The 26,705-nt window shown below is 37.6% G+C and overlaps 3 protein-coding genes across 4 annotated transcripts; all 3 read right to left on the reverse strand.

The window, feature by feature from the left end:
- Nucleotides 1-6,344: 6,344 nt before the first annotated feature.
- Nucleotides 6,345-11,766, reverse strand: LOC141780583 (uncharacterized). Its single transcript, XM_074655873.1, has 4 exons — nt 11,580-11,766; nt 8,339-8,935; nt 8,135-8,254; nt 6,345-7,727 (listed from the first exon to the last, which is right to left on the reverse strand). Exons 1-4 carry the CDS (start codon nt 11,606-11,608, stop codon nt 6,734-6,736), a joined length of 1,740 nt encoding a protein of 579 aa, XP_074511974.1. The 5' UTR covers nt 11,609-11,766; the 3' UTR covers nt 6,345-6,733.
- A 3,740-nt stretch (nt 11,767-15,506) lies between these two features.
- LOC141780587 (apolipoprotein L3-like) lies at nt 15,507-20,800 on the reverse strand. 2 transcript variants are annotated; one of them, XM_074655877.1, is made up of 5 exons: nt 20,448-20,579; nt 18,330-18,762; nt 18,166-18,242; nt 17,960-18,079; nt 15,507-16,942 (listed from the first exon to the last, which is right to left on the reverse strand). In XM_074655877.1, the coding sequence occupies exons 2-5, from the start codon at nt 18,384-18,386 to the stop codon at nt 15,913-15,915; spliced, it is 1,284 nt and encodes a 427-aa protein (XP_074511978.1). In that variant the 5' UTR covers nt 18,387-18,762; nt 20,448-20,579; the 3' UTR covers nt 15,507-15,912. The 2 variants fall into 2 exon arrangements, with proteins under 2 accessions (XP_074511978.1, XP_074511977.1); XM_074655876.1 differs by having other exon boundaries at nt 18,166-18,762; nt 20,448-20,800.
- Nucleotides 20,801-22,118: 1,318 nt separating this feature from the next.
- On the reverse strand, nt 22,119-25,800 carry LOC141781538 (uncharacterized). Its single transcript, XM_074657360.1, has 4 exons — nt 25,787-25,800; nt 24,211-24,714; nt 24,009-24,128; nt 22,119-23,481 (listed from the first exon to the last, which is right to left on the reverse strand). The coding sequence occupies exons 1-4, from the start codon at nt 25,798-25,800 to the stop codon at nt 22,488-22,490; spliced, it is 1,632 nt and encodes a 543-aa protein (XP_074513461.1). The 3' UTR covers nt 22,119-22,487.
- Between the last annotated feature and the right edge of the window lie 905 nt (nt 25,801-26,705).

Below are 26,705 nucleotides of genomic sequence, written 5' to 3' on the forward strand. Positions count from 1 at the left end.
TTTCCCAACAATATTCTACTTATTCTTTTAGGCACAATAATCTGCAATAGCCTATCATATATTTTAAATTATTTTCCAGTGATGATTAATACAAGAGGTTGACATACCAAAAGCCAAGAGGTTCGTACTTCTCTATTTGTTGCCTTTGTTTATAGGATACATTACTTTCTACATTTATTTAACACTAAAAAACAACCTCACATAAGGATGTAATTTAGAGTTAAAACCCACTCAAATCTCGGATTTATTTAGCATTTTCATAACACACTGTGTATTGGAGTTTCAAAGATCTGTCTCCTAATAATACACATATTTTTACTTTATTTGACACTCTGCTGTTACTACAGGCTTTTCTCTCTTATTCTGTGCAAAAGTACTTCAAAGATTTAAGCTCTTTACCTTGCAGCAGACATGTTTGTCCTCTCCATATCTGCGTGGTTAAAATAAAAATAAAATAAAGATTGGACATCTGATTGTTTCTTATTTATTTATTTATTTATTTAAAAAGGATCCCCATTAGCTGATACCAATGGCACCAGCTAGTCTTCCTGGGGTCCGAAATCATGTACATTAATTTATCACATACATACTATATACAACATCACATTTGTGTTACACTAATAACACTCAAATTTTCAAACATATATAAATTTCAAATTTCAAATTTCAAATTCATACACAAATCTTCCACAATTTTTTTTTTTTTTTTGTTGTTTTTTTTTTTTTTTTTGTTTAGCCTCAAGGCCCATCATCAGGGAAAAAGGAACAAAGAAAACAAAGAAAACCATACATGACCAACACTGGACTATCGATCAGCTGTTTAAGTAATGTATTCGTAGATGGTATTTGAATGTGGATTTGTTAGAGGATTGACGGATGTGAAGAGGGCAGCTATTCCAGTGAGTGATGGCGCGGTAAATGACCGTCTTTTTTAAGGCATTCGATTTTGGGTGAGGTAACATGAGTTGGCCATCACCCGCTGTTCTAGTGAAATGACTGTGAACGTCCCTGCATCTGCTAATTTGACTGTATAAAAACTCGGGTTTAGTAGAATAAATGCTGTTACTAAAGAATGTCGCTGTGCTTAAGGCAAGTCTTTTCTCTACTGGTAACCATGACAGCTTATGATGCATGCTGTCTGTGTTCGTTCTCATGGGGCAGTGTAACACAAGTCTTGCAGCTCTGTTTTGTGCAATTTGTAGTTTCCGCAGTATGCTTTTCGGTGCAGAAGACCATACAGGTGAGCAATAGTCCAGGTGGCTTAAACTTAAAGATTTAACTACTTGTCCCAGAACGTGTGCTGGAACATACGGAAGGCATTTTTTTGCCATGGAGATACCATTTCCCATTTTCCTGACAATTGTTTCTATGTGCTCGACCCATGACAGTTGATTGTCTATGGTTAGTCCCAGTAATGTGACCTTATCCACCTGCTGTATAGGTTCACTGTCCAAGTAGAGATTCATTGTGGGCATAGATGACAGCTTATGACTAGATCCAAAAATAATGGATTTGGTTTTTGAGATATTTAGTACCAACTTATTTTGTTTTATCCAATCGTAGACCAAGTTTAGGTCTGAAGATAGAACTTGGTCTAGTTCGCCGCTTGTATTTGCTGCGTAATACAGTGTGGAATCATCGGCGTACATTTGTATACTGGCTTTATGCAATACAGATGGCAAGTCATTTGTCAAGATGGAGTACAGGAGAGGTCCAAGACAGCTGCCCTGCGGCAGGCCACAGTTAAGCCCTTTACTGTTAGACATGCTGCCATTGTAATACACCCTTTGTGTTCTGCATAAAAGATAATTCTTCATAAATGTGATTGCAGTTGATCTAAATCCATAACGTTGTAGTTTATTAATTAAAAGGTCATGATCTATGACATCAAATGCCGCGCTGAAATCCAGTAACACTGCACCTGTTATCCTAGAATTATCTATCTCTTTTAGCCAGTCGTCTGTCATTTGCGTTAGTGCAGAACAAGTGGAGTAGTGATGTCTGTAAGCATGTTGAAATCTAGTGTACAGGCCATTACAGTCAAAGTAATCTTGTATTTGTGAATGGACTATTCTCTCCATCAGTTTGCTTAGTACAGGGAGAATACTGATGGGTCTGCTGTTCTGCCCAGTAAATGTTAATCTGCCATCTTTAGGTAAGGGAATTATTTTACCTTCTTTCCAAATACTAGGATATATACCTTCCATTAGACATTTATTTAATATGTGACATATGGGACCAGAAATGTAATCGGCTGAGAGACAAAGTACCTTACTGTCCAGCATATCAGTGCCTACGGAGCCATAATCAGGAAGGGCTTTTAACAACTTCCTTACTTCACTCTCATCCACACTGTTAAACTGAAATGAACAACTTTTGTTAATCATTATATTTTTACTTATAAGGTTGAGAGTATTGGAATCCATGTTGCTCATATTCTTCCTTAGTGCATCGACCTTATTCACAAAGTAATCATTAAAATAATTGGCTATGTCAAATGGTTTAGTCAAAAACCTGCCATCCGACTGAACAAAAGAAGGGCTCCCAGTTTTATTTCTCCCCATTATTTCATTTAAGGTTCTCCAGAGTTCTTTACCATCTAGTTTCACTGCATTTATTTTATTTTTATAATATTCCTTTTTCATGCTTTTATTCTGTTTTGTCACTTGGTTTCTCAATTGACAATATTTTAGTCTGTCTTCCACAGATCCTGACTTTGCTAATGTGGATTTGGCTTTGTCTCTCTGTTTCATAAGGTCTTTTAAAGACTCATTCAACCATGGAGCTGGTCTGGATTTGGCAGTATACTTCTTCATGGGAGCATGGTTGTCGACAATCCTCATAAAGATGTTCATAAAAATATGTAAAGAAGCCTCAGGCTCCTGTGTAGCATACACATCGGCCCAGTTTACATTCCTGACATCCTCCAAAAAACGTTCTGAGATGAATTTCTTATACATTCTCTTATTAATAATTTTGACACCACATTTAGGAATTTTGGTTCTCCTGGTAATAGCTATAATGTTATGGTCACTGAACCCTACAGGTAGAGAGACTGGTTTAGTGCAGCGCTCAGGAGCATTTGTGTAAATATGGTCGATGCAAGTGGCAGATGTATGACCAGCACTGTTAGTACAGACTCTGGTCGGTTGAGAAATCATCTGTGATAGATTACAAGCACTGACTAGTGACACCATCTTCTTTTTCATCGGGCATTGACTTGCAAGCCAGTCAATATTCATGTCCCCTAATATGAAAATTTCACCATTCACATCTGCAGCTCTGTCAATTAGTTCACATAAGTCATTCAGATAATGAGTATCAGTTCCTGGAGGCCTGTAGCAACAGCCTATCAAGATTGGTTTTAAGTGAGGAAGATGTACTCTAACCCATAAGGATTCTAAGTTATTTGGCATGAGCTCAGCACACAGTGTTGCAGGAAAATTGTTTTTTATATATATCGCTACTCCACCTCCATGTATATTTCTGTCCCTCCTGAAGATGTTATAGCCATCAATAGATACCTCAGCATTCTGGATAGTTACATCCAAGTGGGTCTCAGACACAGCCAAGATGTGGATGGTGTTATTCTGAGTGAGATTGTTCAGTTCATGTACCTTATTTCTGACACTGCAGATATTCAAATGAGCCATAATAAGGCCCTTTGTAGGAGATGTTAACATGCTGAAAATCATAATTTTAAATATGTTCTTACATTTTTTTGGTTTGTATAAACTGTGATGGCATTTAGTGGTTTGAAATGAATCACAGAAAATAATATGGAATGAGAGCGTTTGTTAGTCATTGTCTGTGTGGTTATCTCCAAGATGTTAGAATGCAGTAGAGATAGTAACCTGCATGGAATAATCCTACCTCCATGATAGTCCCAGCAGCAGGTCATTTATTCACCAAACTTATCCAGTTCATTGCTGTCTCTTATATAGAGAACTTTTGCTGCCTCTGGCGTCGATCCATTCAACTTAATGAATACTTTGCAATTCATAGTCCAAGTTGCCTGGATCTTGTTTTGTTTTCTTAATATGCGTGCTCGTCTAGCGATGTCCGCGTTCTTCTTGGTGAGGTGTTCATTGATGTACACATTAGACCCCTTTAGTTTCCTTCCTTGCCTGAGGAGCGCATACTTTTTCTTCCTGTTGGTGAAGCGGATTAATATTGCTGGTGGCGCATCTTTGTTTTTGCTGGGCAGAGTGTGACAGGCTTCGATGTCATCGCTGTCAACAAGAATGTTTTTACTCTCCAAGAAGCCCACTACTTGTTGTTCCAGTGACTCTTTTTCGGCCTCGGAAACATCGACCCCGCGCCGGGCAGCGGTTTCCACGGAGGCCGCTGCCACCCTGGCATAGGACTGATGCCTCGTCTTCAGGCCGCTGATGATTAGATCGTTCATCCGTGAGTATTGTTCGAGATCAGACACTCGATTCTCCAGGAATGTAATCTTTATGTCTTTTTCCATGTTTTGCTTTTTAAGTGATTGGACTTCTCCCATCAGCTCCATTATCCTCTTTTGTTGAACGGCAACCGTTGCGAGCTCGGCTGACATGAAGTCGAGCGATTTTTTAATCTCTTCCATCTCCTCATCGGGGATGGTTGCAGGTTTCCTCGGCATTTTGCTGTGCCGCAAGCAGTTCAAGTGTGTGTGAATGAGACAACCAACTCATGTGTTGGCTGAATCTGCCAAAATCGAAATCGAAATCAAAATCACCAGTTTAGCCTAACTGTTCAAGGAGTTTGTTGACAAAACTTCAACAGTTGACGCAGTTTGGTTTCACTTTCTTCTCAGCATTGAACCACCACACCCAACTATTTTTTTACGAGACTGAACCAATGAGTTCTGAACAGAGTCAGCAGCACATCATGGATGTATTAGCAGCACTCCTAAAAGGTGACAAATGCACTAAATACTTTTTTTTATTTAGAAAAGATAAATAAAATTAACAATGCAGTTTGTGAAGATGAAAAAGACATTTCGCAAAATGTAGCTAATTTCTATCAGAAGTTATATGCTACTGAGACTGAAAATGTAGATAATATAAATAAGTTTATCAAAGATATAGAAAAGAGCATTAAAGGCATTGATGACAGTTTTAAATTGATTTGCGACCAGAACATTAGTTTAACAGAGGTACTGTTAATTCTATTTTTTATTTTTTTTATTGTATTTGTTTTATTGTACCCCTGGCAAGAACAGTTGTCAATGTACATATTGTTATTGTACTTATATTTTGTTAATAAAAAAAAAAAACGGTAAAAAAAAAAAATAAAACAAATTAGCAGCACACCTGCTTATTTCCTGATGCTAACCTCAGAGGTTGTCGGAAATTGAATTGTTCCTTGACATGACCCAAAGCAATGATAGAAGTGATTGTTACTTCTGTAGAGGAAATGTTCACTTCCTGGCAGCAGGTTAAGAAAGGCTGGGACCAGTGGTGGAATGTAACTAAGTACATTTACTCAAGTACTGTTCTTAAGTACAATTTCCACATAGGCCTACATATATGTTAGTTCTAGCCTACTTGAGTATTTCCATTTTATGCTACTTTATATGCTACTGCACTACATTTCAGAGGGAAGACCATTTAATGTACCTGTTAGAGCAGGGCAACCTGCTGCTTTGATTATTTAGAAAATCCAGAAATGATACCCCATCAAATTCTCAGCATCTGTTCTCAATGTTTATTCATTTATTTATTTATATATTATTATTATTTATATTATATTATTATATATTATTATATAACCGCCCACCCTCCCCGGACACCCAAAAAGTAATTAAACAAATAGATAAATTATAATTAAAATAGCAATAATAATAATAATAATAATAATAAATAGTAGTAAATAATAATACAAATAAATAATAAAAAAAAATATATATATATAAATGTAGAAAAGCAGTGTCTTTCGGTGTAAAAAAAATATAGATAAAGTTTAAAGTTATAGTTAAAAGTAATATAAATTAAAATAAATAGGCGTTCTAATGTAAAATAAACTGTAATGATGGCTTCAGGGTTCAGTTTACAGAAGTCCTGTATAACAGCACTATCCAGTGGTGTAGGGCAGGCATCTTTCTATCTAAACTTTTCTATTTTTGGTTTGTTTGTAAAATTAAGTATTAATGATTAATAATCATTGTAATGGCTTCTAAAACATGTTTGGATGGATGTAGGCTAATAGATCAAACACTGCAGTTAAACCTGGAGGGAACAGACGGCTGACTTTATAACCTTAGATGACCCATGATGCACGGCAAATGGCAGTGTTCATGTTCAGACCTGAAAAAAACAAACCTTTTACTTTTTAAAATTGTTTTTATTTTTGTGCAAGAGAAATGGCAGACTGAATTATACATACATAATAATGAAGATCATACAGATTGTACAGAATGTATTGTGCATAATATTTTTTGCTCTAATTATATTTTTATATGACAGTGATTGCAACTCTAGGATTAAAATAGTATTTATATTTTTCAGTTACATTTATCATCAGGTAAAGTGCTAAATGACAGTGCGTTATGTTTTGAATCAGGTTTAGAGATACATTGGTTTATGCCATGAGAATTACAGCTGATTAAAAATATGATAGATATTAATCATGTTTGATGCTGAACAGTGAGCTGTAAGCAAAGTTTAAATGGATCTCATATCTGATCAAAGAGTCAGAGTTGGTATTGTCTCGGAGCACTACTGTATTACATAAGAACTTTCCTCTTTCACTTTTCATCCACCTCATCAAATGGAATTTTCATTTCTGTTTCTCCGAGTTTCTTCATCTCCCTCTCTGGATAAAATGGCGTCTCCAGGACAGCTTTATTTTTCTTTGATGTCAGCTGACCGTCGCACAGGAAGTCATGGATCTTCTGCCATGAGTCAATCTCTGAACGCCAGAGTGCAGCTCTGGCTCTGATGAACTGAGAGACTTCAGTCTCGCTGCCTTTGGCCAGATTGATGCTGTCTGTACAGAGGGAGTAGACATCCATGCCGAGGAAGAGAGCGTTGACCCCGATGGCAAGAGCTCTGGCTGACTTGGAGAGGGCAAGAGGCCCTTTGACTGCTGCCTGACCAATATCTGGGATATCTGCCGCCACCCTGGGCACGTTACGTAATGCTTTTCCTTCCTGCACTGCCACTTTGCCAGCACTTACAGCCAACTCCTCAGTTTTTAACAACTTAAGAGCTGCTGCAGCATCAACAAGCCCATCGATAGCATTCCCAATAGAATAAACTTCATGAAGCACCGTGCCTACTCCAACAACCACATCTATCTGGCTCATCTCCCTTTTGGTGACCTCCTCCAGACAATCCTGGAAACACTGCACATCCTCCATGAAGCTCTGGAAGGTCTCACTGGCTTTGCTTTGATGTTTACGGTTCACGCAAATCTCTGTGACAGTGGTGACGACAGTGTTGACTCCGCTGGTGATTCCCATCCCCACCCCAGTCATTGTCAGAGCTAGAGACGCTCCAGCTGTTACAGGACCTAATGCCAAACCAACGATGGAAAGCACACCTCCAGCTGCCCCCACCGAGCTGCCTGCCACACTGGAGATCTTTGCCCCCTTATTCATCCTGTCTTGCTGAACAGCATTCTCCTCCAGGTCTTCTAGAAACTTCAGCATTCTGGGCTTTCGCTCGCTGAACTTCTTGATGAAGCCAGAACATGGTTCCTCCTGAAACAGGAACACCGTCCGGAAGCTCTGGTTCATCCTGATGAAGAGAAAAGAGGAAATTAAGAAAGACTAAATAAGATGACACATCTCAAAAGTTAGTTAGTTAGTGTTACTTTAAAATTCACAATGAAAATATTTTATTTGGTATCCGGTTTTCTTTTTTGGATCCACATAAAACTGAAATAAACAAAAGTGACTACAATATTTAGTAAAATAAATAAAAAATTATACTGAGGTATTAACAGCTGGACAAGAACCATAATCCAAGGATCCACTCATTTCTGAGTGCTTATAGAAATCATGGAAAATCTGGTTTGTGTCATGAATTATAATAATTTAGCCTCTAATTTACTTTATTTGCAGTAAATTGAGTCAGCCAACGGCTGCTTCTTTGACATTTGGGGCCAATAAACAATATAACCAATATAGATGGTTAACACTTACCTGATTTCATCAAGTTGATTAATGTGATGAAGCATCCTTTGTATGTCATCTTCAGACAAATCCACATCGAGGTCTACCAGAGTTTCGTCGTTCATATTCAGGCAAAAGTCACTGAAGGAGCTGTGAAAGACACACATTTATTTTTTTATATTAGATGTGTATTTTGCAAAATGTGCATATTGTTTTGATGAAATGTCTCTTTACCGTTTCTCTAACTTCTCACAGATTTTCTGGGTGGTCTTGATGTATCTGTTCAGCTGATATGACAGCACTTCCACATTCTGAAGTTTGGGAAGGAAGAAGACACTTGCATCTCTTTTAAACTCGACGAGGAGAGGGCAGATTTTCCGTGCAGCAGTGATGACAACCTGAACTTGTTCGAGGCTGATCCCTTCTGGCAAATGTAACGCCTGGTTTTCCTCCTTGAACACATGGAGTGAGGTGACCGCCAGATTCTCTACTGCATCCAGGAAGCTGTGGAGCTTCTCCAGGCCTCTCAGAGTGTCCTTCAGCACAGCAGCCAGCTCCTTCTCCAGCTCTGCACATCTGCTGTCTGCAGTCACCTGGGTCACCTTGCTCTTCATATATTCCAAACAGGCCTTACCTTTGTTCTCTGACTCGGTAACATGGCTGATGCTTAGGTCAATGCTCTCAGCCCTATCTTTGATGTCCACCATCATGTGCGACTCTTTCTCCCTCCCAAGCATCCATCTAGGGCTCCTCTCACAGAACTCTCTCACTGTGTCGATGTAGATGAGGGTATCTGCGGTGTAGCAGCACAAGGCCTTCTGTAGTTCTTTTCTGAAAAACAAAACATCATCCAGTTTGTGAGATTTCAAAACAAATTCAAACTGAACTGTTGTTGTAGAGTGGCAGGAAGCTGCGTCAGAAAGCCTCTCTTCATCTTCATCAAAATATCAATGAAAGAACAACAAAACGACCACAAAGAGACACTAAATGAGACAATAATAAGTACAATAAATAACTACAAAGAGACACTAAATGACTACAAAGAAAGACTAAATGAGACACTGATAAGTACAATAAATAACTACAAAGAGACACTAAACGACTACAAAGAGACACTAAACTGCAACAAAACGACTACAAAGAGACACCAAAAGACTGCAAAGAGACAGTAAACGACTACAAAGAGACACTAAATGAGACACAAATAAGTACAATAAATAACTACAAAGAGACACTAAACGACTACAAAGAAATGCAGAGACACCAAACAGCTACAAAGAGACACTAAACTGCAACAAAACGACTACAAAGAGACACTAAATGACTACAAAGAGACACTAAATGGCTACAGAGAGACTCAAAAAGACAACAAAATGACTAAAGAGACACTAAATGACTACAAACTAACATAAACTAATTGTCACACATATAGTATGTATGTATGTATTTATGTTTGTATGTTTGTATGACTAAAACATAACCAGAAGGCCCTCTTATATTTAGAGGCCTTTATCTTCTACATACATCAGTGGTTCCCAACTTGGGGGTCAGGACCCCTCCAATGGTTCCCAAAAGATGAATCTGCGGGGTTGTAGGATGATCGGATGGCAAAGCATAAAGAATACTTATAGTTTGCAATTACATTTTTTTGTTCACATGCTCCTCTTATCTCGTGAAATAGGCTAATGGCTATAAAGACTATGATACTATTCAGATAAAACAGGACAAAAGTCATAATGGACAGACATTTTTTGTTTGTCGTTGCATTTACACAATCTGACCAGCAGATGTCGCCAGAGCACAAATGGTTTATCAGTTCAGTTCAAGGTTTTTTTTACCAACAATATTCTACTTATTCCTTTAGGCACTATAATCTGCAATAGCCTATAATATATTTTAAATTATTTCACAGTGATGATTAATACAAGAGGTTTACACAGGGTCGGCACCAGAGTGTTAGGGGCGGACGGGCAATCAGCTTTGACATCTGACGCTCTCTGTCCACTGAATCCGTTAAATCTGCACTTCTGTTACATCATGTAAACAAACCAGGAACATATAAGCTGTGAGCTCCAGATCAGACTGGAGCTGAAGATGTAACCACCTCAAAGATGGGTTAGTAGTACTTGTTATCTTCCAACGTTCGTACTTTGTTTTTTATCAGAAAACACACGTTTTATTTTTGATATTTACTGGAAATAACTTACAATATAGCCAAGAGCAAGTAGGTTATTATCTAGTGATCTTCTCCAGCCAGCTGACACCTTATTTTGGTTTCTGTTTTGAAATGAGGAGGTACTGGGGGCTACAGATAACTCCTCAGGCCTTATTATGGTTTCTGTAGTGAAATGAGAAGGTACTGGAGGCTACAGATAACTCCTCAGGCCTTATTATGGTTTCTGTAGTGAAATGAGGAGGTACTGGAGGCTACAGATAACTCCTCAGGCACGCCCTGCGTCTTGCTCGTGCCAGGATCAGAATGTGCACACACACGGGTGCCGAGATACAGTAAACAGGGAGTTAAACAACACATTAATCTAACAGTCTGACTGATTTCTTCATAACTATAATTTAAGTTAATAAAGACTAAATGTGGATGTTTCACACAGCAGTTGTTGTCCCTGCTCAGCCTGCTGTAGTGTAACATTAGTCCATTGTTTTATTCCACAATACTGAACAGAATTATCCACAAAAAAAAAGAAAGATGTGAGAGGAGCACAGGATGCTTTTTACTCTCATAATTGTGCTTTAATGCACCAGGTTTGTAAGTCTACTTTCAATACAAACACGCAAACGGAGCGGATCAAAACGAGTCTTCTTACTGAAATATTCTAGTGACGGCTCTTATTTCCCAGAGTTTCCATAGTTGTCTCTTTGCGCTGTGTGTTCGTGTTTTATTTGAACCATTAGTGAGGTGGCTGTTATATTTTTTGACAGGTAGCTCGTAATAAAGTTTCACTAGTGAACTTTATTACATATAACTGCGAGCGGCAATGCCTGTGCTGAAAATGTCATTAATCAAGTTAATATTTTCATTTGCATCCAGGACAACTGACCCGGTTTTCTCGGCTCATTTTATCTAAACTAATCAGCCGTTCCTCTCAATATGAGTGACAGGAAAAAATAGGAACCGTGTATCCGATAGAAGTTCAGGCAAAACGTCACGCAGCGCCGTGTTGCTCGCAGCCAGTTAGGACACTCCAATAGAAAACAATGTAATCAAGCCCAAGTACATGTCCTAGTTGTTTCCTAAATGCAAAACTATCACTGTTTTGTGCTTTATTTTGCATTGCAGTGTTAAGTCCTTCCATTACCAAACTGAATTACTTAATTTTACTTATAGCCTAGCTGTTATTTCAGTTTAGTTTTTTGTCTAATAATACACATATTTGTACTTTATTTGACACTCTGCTGTTACTACAGGCTTTTCTATCTTATTCTGTGCAAAAGTACTTCAAAGATTTAAGCTCTTTACCTTGCAGCAGACATGTTTGTCCTCTCCATATGCTGTCTCCAGTTCCTTATCAGGGCCTCGTCTTATTATTAGGTCTACCTGCGTGGTTAAAATAAAAATAAATCAAGATTGGTAATCTAATTGTTTCCTATAGAGACAACCAGCTCATGTGTTGGCTGAATCTGCTAACATCACCAGTTTAGCCTAACTGTTCAGCAAGTTTTGACGTATGTGGCAGTTTGGTTTCATTTTTTTCTCAGAATTGAACCACCACACCCAAATAACTTTTTTTTTACCAGGCTGAACCAATGAGCACTGGACAGAGTCAGCAGCACACCATGGATGTATTAGCAGCACATCTAAAAGGTGACAAATGCACTAAATACTTTTTTTAATTTAGAAAAGAGAAATTATGAGCTATCATCCCTCTGTAAACTTAAAACTGTAGGGACCTGCCATTTCTGGTGGCAGAGACAGTCACTTCATGAACTCAGTAACACGATCCTTGACTCTGGACTCAGCTCCTCATTGGCTACAGTAACATTTCACACAGAGGTGTGAAATTCACACAGAACAAAACCAGAGGAATGTCCTTTGTTCCTCCTCTTTCGACTCTTTCTACTCATTCTCCTCAACAAGCTGACCTGTTTGAGGTGAGCTGCTGTGCTCCAGACCGGAAGCAGCTCTGCTCTCTGATTCTATGTCCTGTTAGGAAACAGACATAGCCACAAGGAACCCTTTTCACCAGCTAACTTCAAGCTATCAAGCAAAGAAGTTAGCACCAAACTAACAGCAAAGACGACATCTTTGACTTGGAACCACAACTTCAACACATGGAATTACAAACCCTGTTCTTCCATCGGTAACGTACTGGGCCTTAGCATTTGCAATCGCACAGTTAAACTTTGATTTCTAGAATGTACTGGTATTGATTTGGTTTAATGTTATTCATTGAGTTTGACTGTGGTGATTTATCTGTATTTGATTTTTGGGTAACTGGCTTCGCCACATCTGATGTGTTTAGTTTATGCTTCACATAGACAAGGTCTTGCATGCAACTAACCATCTTTTCTAACCCACTGCATATCTAACACACATTACGATCACATACAGAAACTGTGAATTAGTTAAACATAAACATACAGCTTCAGATAATCTTAACCCCCACATCACCCCCCTCTCTGTCCTAGAACAAAGAGGTCATGTGATGACATGCTGATGGCCATCTTTGATTCCGCCATCTTTGATTCAGCCATCTTTGTAGTTTTACAGTGCCCGCCATTTTGTTTGTAGGCCATACAGACATTTTGAGACAAGAACCCATCTTGTTCCTCCCCCCCCCCCCTCTCTCTCTCTCTCTCACACACACACACACTGCGTTTGGTTTGTTTAGTTTAGTTATTTAGTTAGATTAATATTGTGTTTTAAACCTTTATTATCTTGTAAATAAATGTTTGTGGAATATACATGCTGGTCTCTTCAATGTTGCACAAGAGTGAATAATGCCAACCTCTGCTATGTCAAGAACTCCGATATCCTTCAACCTTTACTATCTATTTTGGTTATAGTTATTAATTTAATTATTAATCAACATTCCAAATTGATAGTTTAGCATATATAATGAGACTATATTAATGTTTTGGTCATTGGTCCCTGATTCCAGGGTGGTGCCCCGTTTATTATTGATGTTTATTGATAATCTTTATTAATATTAATAATTCTATTATTATTTATTAATTAATTTGCTAATAACCAAAGCCTACTAAAGTAGAATCCCTACAAAACTAACAATGCAGTTTGTGAAGATGAAAAAGACATTTCACTATATGTAGCTAATTTCTATCAGAAGTTATATGCTACTGAGACTGAAAATGTAGATAATATAAATAAGTTTCTCAAAGACATAGAAAAGAGCATTAAAGGCATTGATGACAGTTTTAAATTGATTTGCGACCAGAAAATTAGTTTAACAGAGGAAAAAAAATATATTGACTCTCTTAAAGATAATACATTTCCTGGGAATGATGGATTGATAAGTGAATTTTATAAAGTATTTGTTAAGACATTAGCCCCATTTTTAGTATCTGTGTTTGAAGAAGCCATAGAAAAAGGAGAATTACCGCCAACTCTTCGACAAGGCCAAAAAAAATTAAACTATGTATTGAAAATTTGAGACCAATTAGTCTGCTAAATAACAATGCCAAAATATTTACATTGGTCTTTCCTCAAAGGTTAAAATTAGGATTTAATGATATTATTGATGGAGAGCAATCTGGGTTTATGCCAGGGAGAAATAAATGCAATAACATTAATACTGGATATGGTTGACTACAATGAATACATATTGGACAACAGTTTTATTTTATTTGTAGATTTTTATAAAGCATTTGATACAATAAGCCACCAATCTATGTTTGGAGCAAATAAAAGCTTTGGATTTGGGACCCAATTTTTGAAAGCTGTCCAAACATTGTATAAAGGATGCAACAGCTCTGTTAAAGTGGCACATGGTACGACTCCTAGATTTGATATTGGTCGAGGGATCCGGCAAGGTTGTCCCCTTAGCCCATTTCTAGTTCTTCTTGTTACACAAATGATGGCTGTACATATTAAAAAAAGATAAATTTCAAGGTATTGTGGCCTTAGGTAGATTATGTAAAGTATCCCAACTGACGGACGATACAACGTTATTTTTGTCTAATAGATATGAGGTCGTCAAAGCAACTCGGTGTATTGAGGAATTTTCTGCTGTGTCAGGTTTAAGAATGAAAATGAACAAATCTGTTCTATTACCACTCAAGGAATGTGACCTATCAGAAGTGAATGGTATCCCTGTGAAGACCACTGTTACGTACTTGGGTGTGGTTATTGATAAGAATGAAAAACTTTGCAGTAACCTAAATTTCAGCCCTATAATTGAACAAATAACTAAGAAGTTCAATATGTGGTTGATGAGAGATCTTTCATTGAATGGCAGAGTCCTTCTGTCTAAAGCTGAAGGAATATCCCGGTCTGTCTATGTCTCCTTATCATTACCAATGCCTACCGAAATATACAAGAAATTGGATAAGATTTTATTTAATTTCATCTGGAGGAACAAATGTCATTATTTAAGGAAAGATATCCTTTGCAACACAAAAAGAAATGGCGGTCTGCAGGTATTAAGTTTTTAATCATTAAACAATACTTTCAAGGTGAAATGGTTAACCAATTTGATAAAAGAAAAAGAAAACATTTGGAATACCTTCCCTAAATATGTATTTAACTCAGTGGGTGGAATTAGATTTTTAATAAAATGTGATTACAATATTGATAAATTACCTGCAAAATTTGCAAATTTTCATAAACAAGCTCTGCTGAACTGGAAACTGATCTATAAACATAATTTTTCACCAACTACTTGCTACATTTGGAATAACAAGAATATTCAATACAAAAATAAATCATTATATTATGGAAAATGGGTCGACAATGGTATCGTATTGGTCAAACAACTTCTTAATGCTGATGGGCAGTTACTAGCGTACAATGAATTCCTTTCCAAATTTAATTAACCAGTTACTCCGAAAGAGTATGCAGTGGTGTTTGATGCTCTGCTGAGGAGTACGCTGCAACTTAGAGGTTCAGTAAGGGAGATTTCAATGTTGGATCCATTTAATAGTGGTATATTCCTTGGAGAAGTCAACATTACCAAGAATAAATGCTCTAATAAATACATAAGGAATTGCATACAAGCTGTAACTCTGCCTCCAGGAAGATTCTTTTGGGCTTAACTTTATGGAGAAATTAATTGGCAGAAAATTTGGGTAGTTGGGGACAAAAGAAGTTTCCTTTAGAATTTTGCACCGCATATATTCAGCAAAATAGACATTGGAGAGATTTAGAATTGATATTGAGTAACACAGCATGCAGCTCTGTTCTGTACGTAAGACTTGAAAAAAACAAACGTTTTACTTTTTAAAATTGTATTTATTTTTGTGCAAGAGAAATGGCAGACTGAATTATACAAACATAAAAATGAAGATCATACAGATTGTACAGAATGTATTGTGCATAACATTTTTTGCTCTAATTATATTTTGATATGACAGTGATTGCAACTGTAGGATTAAAATAGTAATTATATTTTTCAATTACATTTATCATCAGGTAAAGTGCTAAATGACAGTGCGTTATGTTTTGAATCAGGTTTAGCGATACATTGGTTTATGCCGTGAGAATTACAGCTGATTAAAACTTCCTCAAAGATAGATTGTAATGATGTTTGATGCTGAACAGTGAGCTGTAAGCAAAGTTTAAATGGATCTCATATCTGATCATAGTGTTGGTGGTGAGTTGGTATTGTCTCTGAGCACTACTGTATTACATAAGAATTTTCCTCTTCCACTTTTTCTTTTTCATCCACTTCATCAAATGGAATTTCCATTTCTGTTTCTCCGAGTTTCTTCATCTCCCTCTCTGGATAAAATGGCGTCTCCAGGACAGCTTTGTTTTGCTTTGATGTCAGCTGACCTTCGCACAGGAAGTCATGGATCTTCTGCCATGTGTCAATCTCTGAACGCCAGAGTGCAGCTCTGGCTCTGATGAACTGAGAGACTTCAGTCTCGCTGCCTTTGGCCAGACTGATGCTGTCTTTACAGATGAAGAAGACATCCATGCCGAGGAAGAGAGCGTTGAGCCCGATGAGACCGGCTCTGGCTGACTTGGAGAGGGCAAGAGGCCCTTTGACTGCTGCCTGACCAATCTCTGGGATATCTGCCGCCACCCTGGGCACGTTACGTAATGCTTTTCCTTCCTGCACTGCCACTCTGCCAGCACTTACAGCCAGCTCCTCAGTTTTTAACAATTTAGCAGATGAGGCAGCATCAACAAGCCCATCAATAGCATTCCCAATAGCACAAACTTTACTAAGCACCTTGCCTACTCCCACAGCCACATCTATCTGGTTCGTTTCCCTTTTGGTGACCTCCTCCAGACAATCCTGGAGAAACTGCAAATCCTCCATGAAGCTCTGGAAGGTCTCACTGGCTTCCTTTTGATGTTTATGGTTCACGCCAACCTCTGTGGCGGTGGTGACTAAACTGTTGGCTCCGCTGGTAATTCCCAGCCCCACCCCAGTCATTGTCAGAGCTAGAGACGCTCCAGCTGTTACAGGAATTAATGCCAAACCAATGATGGAAAGCACACCTCCAACTGCCCCCACCGAGCTGCCTGCCACACTGGAGATCCTTGCCCCCATATTCATCCTGTCTAGCTGAACAGCATTCTCCTCCAGGTCTTCTAGAGACTGCAGCATCCTGGGCTTTCGCTCGCTGAACTCACTGATGAAGCCAGAACATGGTTGCTCCTGAAACAGGAACACCGTCCGGAAGCTCTGGTTCATCCTGATGAAGAGAAAAGAGGAAATTAAGAAAGACTAAATAAGATGACACATCTCAAAAGGTTAGTATGTTACTTTAAAATGATAAAATATTAGATTTGGGATCTGATTTTCTTTTTTAGATCCATATAAAACTGAAATAAGCAGAAGGGCTACAATATTTGATCAAAATAAATCGCAAATTATTTAATTCAAATTAATGCAAATTAATTATTCAATTACTCCAATAATTACCACAAAATAAATATTTAACAATTGTATGCTAAAATAGCATATCATTGTTAAAATAGGGCCCTGCTGTGCGCTGCTCTTCATCGGAGGTGGAAAACCAAAACTAATAGAAAACACTTCTGATCAGGAACAAATCTCACCATTGTGTGACTTATTGTCTACACAAATGTAACCTGGTAGCTAATGTAATGATTCAGGGAGTTTTTTGAGATATTTCAAATAAGTTATTTGCTAATTATTATATATTTATCAGCAGACATGGAAATAAAGCATATCAATTAACTTTGTATTTTTTTTCCTGGAAATGTAATAAATAAATTACCAGCTATTGGGAAATAGCGGAATATAATAATTAAATAATGTTGATAATTAAGTAATTTTCAATACATTTTTAGGTCAATATTGGGGCAATTTGGCAGTAATTCCAAAGAACTTTCAAATAGGTTACTTGCTAATTATCACCTAATTACCATGAAATTTGCGGACCTGTAAATTGAGGTATTATCCACTCAATTCTGAGTCCTTATAGAAATCATGGAAAATCAGGTTTATGTCATCTGAGTTATGAATAATAATAATAATTTTGCCTCTAATTTCCTTTAGATGCAGTAAATTGAGTCTACAGCCATGCTGCCGTGTCTCCAGCTCCTCTTCAACTTTTTTATGTTTTATTTTGTTTTTTATTTTTGGTGCGTGATTTTCTTTTTATACATATTTGCATTTAATTTTCATTGCCAAAAGCTGCTTCTTTGATATTTGGGGCCAATAAACATAAATGGTTAATGCTTACCTGATTTCATCAAGCTGATTGATGTGATGAAGCATCCTTTGTATGTCATCTTCAGACAAATCCACATCGAGGTCTACCAGAGTTTCTTCGTTCATATTCAGGCAAAAGTCACTGAAGGAGCTGTGAAAGACACAAATGATTTTTTTTTTATATTAGATGTCTATTTTTCTAAATGTGCATATTATTTTGATGAAATGTCTCTTTACCTTTTCTCTAACTTCTCACAGATGTCCTGGGTGGTCTTGATGTATCTGTCCAGCTGATATGACAGCACTTCCACATTCTGAAGTTTGGGAAGGAAGAAGACACTTGTATCGCTTTTAAACTCGAGGAGGAGATGGCAGATTTTCCGTGCAGCAGTGATGACAACCTGAACTTGTTCGAGGCTGATCCCTTTTGGCAAATGTAACGCCTGGTTCTCCTCCATGAACACATCGAGTGAGGTGACCGCCAGATTCTCTACTGCATCCAGAAGTCAGTCAAGCTTCTCCAGGCCACTCAGAGTGTCCTTCAGCACAGCAGCCAGCTCCTTCTCCAACTCTGCACGTCTGCTGTCTGCAGTCACCTGGGTGAACTTGCTCTTCATATATTCCAAAAAGGCCTGACCTCTGTTCTCTGACTGGGTAACATGGCCGATGCTTAGGTCGATGTTGTCAGCCCTGTCTTTGATGTCCACCATCATGTTCAACTCCGTCTCCCTCCTAAGCATCCATTTAGGGCTCCTCTCACAGAACTCTCTCACTGTGTCGATGTAGATGAGGGTATCTGTGGTGTAGCAGCACAAGGCCTCCTGTAGTTCTTTTCTGAAACACAAAACATCATCCAGTTTGTGAGATTTCAAAACAAATTCAAACTGAACTGTTGTTGTAGCAGGAAGCTGCATCAGACAGCCTCATTTCATCTACATCACAGTGAACTAAATAATTATAATAATACTAGTCCCATATTGTAAAAAGTGAGATTTTCATTATTTTTTTATTATTATAAAGCAGGTCTAGGTGCTATATAAATCCTTTGAAAGTATCAAAATGCTAAATCCATGGACAGAGGGTAATGTTCAGGCAGACAGTGCGAGGAAAATAAAGTTTTTTTTTAACATTACAGAATGTAAACAAGTTCTAGAAGAAATACAAAATACAAGTATGAATCTGAAAATGAGCATCATATGGGACCTTTAAGTTGAGCTACAGTTTTTGAATTGACAGAAGCACCTAAGATTTCTGCGTCACCTGGAAAATATCAATGAAAGAACAACAAAACGACCACAAAGAGACACTAAATGAGAGACTAATAAGTACAATAAATAACTACAAAGAGACACTAAACGACTATGAAGAAATGCAGAGACACCAAACAGCTACAAAGAGACATTAAACTGCAACAAAACAACTACAAAGAGACACTAAAGACTACAAAAAGACACCAAATGACTGCAAAGAGATACTAAATGACTACAAAAGAGACACTTAACGACAACAAAGAAACGCAGAGACACTAAACAGCTACAAAGAGACACCAAATGACTACAAAGAGACAGAGACACAAACAACTAGAGACTAAAAAAGACAACACAACATGCAGAGACATGCAACAGCTACAAAGAGACACGAAACAACTACAAAGAGACACTAAATGACTACAAACTAACAAACTAATTGTCACACATATAGTATGTATATATGTATGTATGTATGTTTGTATGTTTGTATGTTTGTATGACTAAAACATAACCAGAAGGCCCTCTTATATATAGAGGCCTATATCGTCTACATACATCAGTGGTTCCCAACTTGGGGGTCAGGACCCCTCCAACGGGTCCCAAAAGATGAATCTGAGGGGTTGTAGGATGATCGGATGGCAAATTATGAAAAGAATACTTATACTTTGCAATTAAGTTATTTTGTTTCACATGCTCCTCTAATCTTGTGAAATAGGCTAATGGCTATAAAGACTATGATACTATTCAGATAAAACAGGACAAAAGTCATAATGGACAGGCACTTTTTGTTTGTCGTTGCATTTACACGATTTTGACCAGCAGATGTCACCAGATCACAAATGGTTTATCAGTGGTTCAAGTTTCTTTTCCAAAAATATTCTACTAATTCTTTTAGGCACAATAATCTGAAATAGCCTATAATATATTTTAAATTATTTCACAGTGATGATTAATACAATAGGTTGACACACCAAAAGCCAAGAGGTTCGTACTTCTCTATTTGTTGCCTTTGTTTATAGGATACATTACTTTCTACATTTATTTAACACTAAAAAACAACCTCACATAAGGATGTAATTTAGGGTTAAAACCCACTCAACTCTCGGATCTCGGATTATTTCACATCTTCATAGCACACTGTGTATTGGAGTTTCAAAGATCTGTCTCCTAATAATACACATATCTTTACTTTATTTGACACTCTGCTGTTACTACAGGCTTTTCTCTCTTATTCTGTGCAAAAGTACTTCAAAGATTTAAGCTCTTTACCTTGCAGCAGACATGTTTGTCCTCTCCATATGCTGTCTCCAGTTCCTTATCAGGTCCTCGTGTTATTATTAGGTCTACCTGCGAGGTTAAAATAAAAATAAATAAAGATTGGACATCTGATTGTTTCCTATAGAGACAACCAACTCATGTGTTGGCTGAATCTGCCAAAATTACCAGTTTAGCTAAACTGTTCAGGACTTTTGTTGACAAAACTTCGACAGTGGGCGCAGTTTGGTTTCATTTTCCTTTCTCCACATCAGCAAGTCGAACCACCACCACACCCACCTAACTTGTTTTTATTTATTTCACGAGGCTCAAACAATGAGCGCTTCACAGAGTCAGCAGGAAGCCAGCTGATTTCCTGATGCTGCCTTCACAGGCTGTCGGAAATATAATTTGACATGACCCAAAGCAATGATAGAAGTGATTGTTACTTCTGTAGAGGAAATGTTCACTTCCTGGCAGCAGGTTAAGAAAGGCTGGGACCAGTGGTGGAATGTAACTAAGTACATTTACTCAAGTACTGTTCTTAAGTACAATTTCCACATAGGCCTACATATATGTTAGTTCTAGCCTACTTGAGTATTTCCACTTTATGCTACTTTATATGCTACTGCACTACATTTCAGAGGGAAGACCTTTTAATGTACCTGTTAGAGCAGGGCAATCTGCTGCTTTGATTATTTTGAAAATCCAGAAATGATACCCCATCAAATTCTCAGCATCTGTTCTCAATGTTTATTCATTTATTTATTTATATATTATTATTATTTATATTATATTATTATATATTATATAACCGCCCACCCTCCCTGACACCCAAAAAGTAATTCAACTAATAGATGAATTATAATTAAAATAGCAATAATAATAATCATAATAATAAATAGTAATAATTAAATAAATAAATATAAATGTAAAAAAGCAGTGTCTTTTGGTGTAAAAAAAACATCGATAAAGTTTAAAGTTATAGTTAAAAGTAATAAAATTAAAATAAATAGGCGCTCTAATGTAAAATAAACTGTAATGATGCCTTCAGGGTTCAGTTTACAGAAGTCCTGTATAACAGCACCATCCAGTGGTGTAGGGCAGGCATCTTTCAATCTAAACTTTTCTATTTTTGGTTTGTTTGTAAAATTAAATAGTAATGAGTAATAATCATTGAAATGGCTTCTAAAACATGTTTGGATGGATGTAGGCTAATAGATCAAACACTGCAGTTAAACCTGGAGGGAACAGACGGCTGACTTTATAACCTTAGATGACCCATGATGCACGGCAAATGTCAGTGGTCATGTTCAGACTTCACAAACAGTGCACATACATACATTCACGTGAACAGTTTGTATAGAAGCTATAGGTGGTGTGAGGCCATTTCCATGGCAACAGGGCATCCAGAATCTGTACGTTTCCCCCCAGCTGAACTCAGTTCACTCCTCACAACTACACATGGACGACACTGTGACTCTGTGCTCGCTATGAACAGATCTCAGGTCAGACTCATGTTTTTGATCCAGGAATGCAATTTATATAATCCTGAGCAGCCAAAGTAGGAGGAAACTTATGAACACCTAAAAAATCTGTACGGAAGACCTGAAAAAAACAAACCTTTTACTTTTTTTAAATTGTATTTATTTTTGTGCAAGAGAAATGGCAGACTGAATTATACATACATAATAATGAAGATCATACAGATTATACAGAATGTATTGTGCATAACATTTTTTGCTCTAATTATATTTTGATATGACAGTGATTGCAACTCTAGGATTAAAATAGTAATTATATTTTTCAGTTACATTTATCATCAGGTAAAGTGCTGAATGACAGTGCGTTATGTTTTGAAGCAGGTTTAGCGATACATTGGTTTATGCCATGAGAATTACAGCTGATTAAAAATTCCTCAAAGATAGATTGTAATCATGTTTGATGCTGAACAGTGAGCCGTAAGCAAAGTTTAAATGGATATCATATCTGATCAAAGTGTCAGAGTTGGTATTGTCTCTGAGCACTACTGTATTACACAAGAACTTTCCTCTTTCACTTTTCATCCACTTCATCAACTGGAATTTGCATTTCTGTTTCTCCGAGTTTCTTCATCTCCCTCTCTGGATAAAATGGCGTCTCCAGGACAGCTTTGTTTTCATTTGATGTCAGCTGACCTTCACACAGGAAGTCATGAACCTTCTGCCATGAGTCTATCTCTGAAGCCCAGAGTGCAGCTCTGGCTCTGATGAACTGAGAGAATTTAGTCTCGCTGCCTTTGGCCAGACTGATGCTGTCTTTACAGATGAGGAAGACATCCATGCCGAGGAAGAGAGCGTTGAATCCGATGAAACCGGCTCTGGCTGACTTGGAGAGGGCGAGAGGCCCTTTGACTGCTGCCTGACCAATATCTGGGATATCTGCCGCCACCCTGGGCACGTTACGTAATGCTTTTCCTTCCTGCACTGCCACTTTGCCAGCACTTACAGCCAGCTCCTCAGTTTTTAACATCTTAAGAGCTGCCGCGGCATCAACAAACTCATCGCTAGTCTTCCTAATAACATGACCTTTACGAAGCACCTTGACTACTCCCACAGCCACATCAATCTGGCACGTTTCCCTTTTGGTGACCTCCTCCAGACAGTCCTGGAGACACTGCACATCCTCCATGAAGCTCTGGAAGGTCTCACTGGCTTTCTTTTGATGTTTACGGTTCACGCCAACCTCTGTGGCGGTGGTGACGACACTGTTGACTCCGCTGGTAATTCCCAGCCCCAACCCAGTCATTATCAGAGCTAGAGACGCTCCAGCTGTTACAGGAATTAATGCCAAACCAATGATGGAAAACACACCTCCAGCTGCCCCCACCGAGCTGCCTGCCACACTGGAGATCTTTGCCCTCGTATTCATCCTGTCCAGCTGAACAGCATCCTCCTCCAGGTCTTCTAGAAACTGCAGCATCCTGGGCTTTCGCTCGCTGAACTTACTGATGAAGCCAGAACATGGTTCCTCCTGAAACAGGAACACCGTCCGGAAGCTCTGGTTCATCCTGATGAAGAGAAAAGAGGAAATTAAGAAAGACTAAATAAGATGACACATCTCAAAAGGTTAATATGTTACTTTAAAATTCTGTATGAAAATATTAGATTTGGGATATGGTTTTCTTTTTTGGATCCACATAAAACTGAAATAAACAGAAGTTGCTAAAATATTTCATGAAATAAATTAGAAATTATACTGAGGTATTAACAGCTGGACAAGAACCATAACCCAAGGATCCACTCATTTCTGAGTGCTTATAGAAATCATGGAAAATCAGGTTTATGTCATTTGAGTTATGAATTATAATAATTTTGCCTCTAATTTCCTTTAGTTGCAGTAAATTGAGTCTACAGCCATGCTGCCGTGTCTCCAGCTCCTCAACTTTGTATTTTTTCTTATTCTATTTTGTTGTCTATTTTTGGTGCGGGATTTTCTTTTTATACATATTTGTATTTTATTTTCATTGCCAACGGCTGCTTCTTTGACATTTGGGGCCAATAAACAATATAACCAATATAGATGGTTAACACTTACCTGATTTTATGAAGCTGATTAATGTGATGAAGCATCCTTTGTATGTCATCTTCAGACAAATCCACATCGAGGTCTACCAGAGTTTCGTCGTTCATATTCAGGCAAAAGTCACTGAAGGAGCTGTGAAAGACACACATTTTATTTTACATTAGATATCTATTTTGCAAAATGTGCATATTAATTTGATAAAATATATCTTTACCTTTTCTCTAACTTCTCACAGATTTTCTGGGTGGTCTTCAAATATCTGTCCAGCTGATATGACAGCACTTCCACATTCTGAAGTTTGGGAAGGAAGAAGACACTTGCATCTATTTTAAACTCGAGGAGGAGAGGGCAGATTTCCCGTGCAGCAGTGATGACAACCTGAACTTGTTCGAGGCTGATCCCTTCTGGCAAATGTAACGCCTGGTTCTCCTCCATGAACACATGGAGTGAGGTGACCGCCAGATTCTCTACTGCATCCAGGAAGCTGTGGAGCTTCTCCAGGCCTCTCAGAGTGTCCTTCAGCACAGCAGCCAGCTCCTTCTCCAGTTCTGCACGTCCGCTGTCTGCAGTCACCTTGTTCTTCATGGATTCCAAAATTGCGGTCTCTTTCTCCCTCCCAAGCATCCATTCAGGGCTCCTCTCACAGAACTCTTTCACTGTGTCGATGTAGATGAGGGTATCTGCGGTGTAGCAGCACAAGGCCTCCTGTAGTTCTTTTCTGAAACACAAAACATCATCCAGTTTGTGAGATTTCAATACAAATTCAAACTGAACTGTTGTTGTGGAGTGGCAGGAAGCTGCGTCAGAAAGCCTCATTTCATCTTCATCAAAATATCAATTAAAGAACAACAAAACAACCACAAAGAGACACTAAATGAGACACTACTAAGTACAACAAATAACTACAAACAGACACTAAATGGCTACAGAGAAATGCAGAGACACAAAACAGCCACAAGGAGACAGAAAGCAACTACAAAGAGACTCAAAAAGACAACAAAATGACTACAGAGAAACTAAATGACTGCAAACTAACATAAACTAATTGTCACACATATGGTATGTATCTATGTATGTATGTATGTATGTATGTTTGTATGACTAAAACATAACCAGAAAGCCCATTTATATATAAAGGCTTATATCGTCTACATACATCAGTGGTTCCCAACTTGGGGGTCAGGACCCCTCCAATGGGTCCCAAAAGATGAATCGGAGGGGATGTAGGATAAATAGGCTAATGGCTATAAAGACTATGATACTATTCAGATAAAACAGGACAAAAGTCATAATGCACAGACATTTTTTGTTTGTCATTGCATTAACACAATCTGACCAGCAGATGTCGCCAGAGCACAAATGGTTTATCAGTTTACAAGTTCAAGGTTTTTTTTCCAACAATATTCTACTAATTCTTTTAGGCAAAATAATCTGCAATAGCCTATCATATATTTTAAATTATTTCACAGTGATGATTAATACAAGAGGTTGAACTTACCAAAATTCAAGAGGCTCGTACTTCTCTATTTGTTGCCTTTGTTTATAGGATACATTACTTTCTACATTTATTTAACACTAGAAAACCACCTCACATAAGGATGTAATTTAGGGTTAAAACCCACTCAACTCTCGGATTTATTTAACATCTTCATAACACACTGTGTATTGGAGTTTCAAAAATCTGTCTCCTAATAATACACATATTTTTACTTTATTTGACACTCTGCTGTTACTACAGGCTTTTCTCTCTTATTCTGTGCAAAAGTACTTCAAAGATTTAAGCTCTTTACCTTGCAGCAGACATGTTTGTCCTCTCCATATGCTGTCTCCAGTTCCTTATCAGGACGTCGTCTTATTATTAGGTCTACATGCGAGGTTAAAATAAAAATAAATAAAGATTGGACATCTGATTGTTTCCTATAGAGACAACCAACTCATGTGTTGGCTGAATCTGCCAAAATCTAAATCTAAATTATAATCACCAGTTTAGCCTAACTGTTCAGGATGTTTTGACGGATGTGGCAGCTTGGTTTCATTTTCTTCTCAGAATTGAACCACCACACCCAACTCACTTTTTTTTTTACGAGGCTGAACCAATGAGTTCTGAACAGAGTCAGCAGCACACCATGGATGTATTAGCAGCACTCCTAAAAGGTGACAAATGCACTAAATACTTTTTTAATTTAGAAAAGAGAAATTATGAGCTATCATTTCTCTGTAAACTTAAAATGAACAATGCATTTATGCTACTTTATATGCTACTGCACTACATTTCAGAGGGAAGACCTTTTAATGTACCTGTTAGAGCAGGGCAACCTGCTGCTTTGATTATTTAGAAAATCCAGAAATGATACTCCATCAAATTCTCCGCATCTGTGCTCAATTTGTATTTAACTATATAACTATAACTATATAAGTTTTTCAACAAAGTTACACACATTCCAACAAACTCACAACCGCCCACCCTCCCTGGACACCCAAAGAGTAATTAAACGAATAGGTAAATTATAATTAAAATAGTAATAATAATAACAATAAATAGTAGTAAATAATAATTAAAAAAATAAATATAAATGTAGAAAAAGCAGTGTCTTTTGGTGTAAAAAACAAACAAAACATCGATAAAGTTTAAAGTTATAGTTAAAAGTAATATAAATTAAAATAAATAGGCGCTCTAATGTAAAATAAACTGTAATGATGCCTTCAGGG

The sequence above is a fragment of the Sebastes fasciatus genome, chromosome 13, assembly GCF_043250625.1.
Source record: "Sebastes fasciatus isolate fSebFas1 chromosome 13, fSebFas1.pri, whole genome shotgun sequence".
Lineage (NCBI taxonomy): Eukaryota > Metazoa > Chordata > Actinopteri > Perciformes > Sebastidae > Sebastes > Sebastes fasciatus.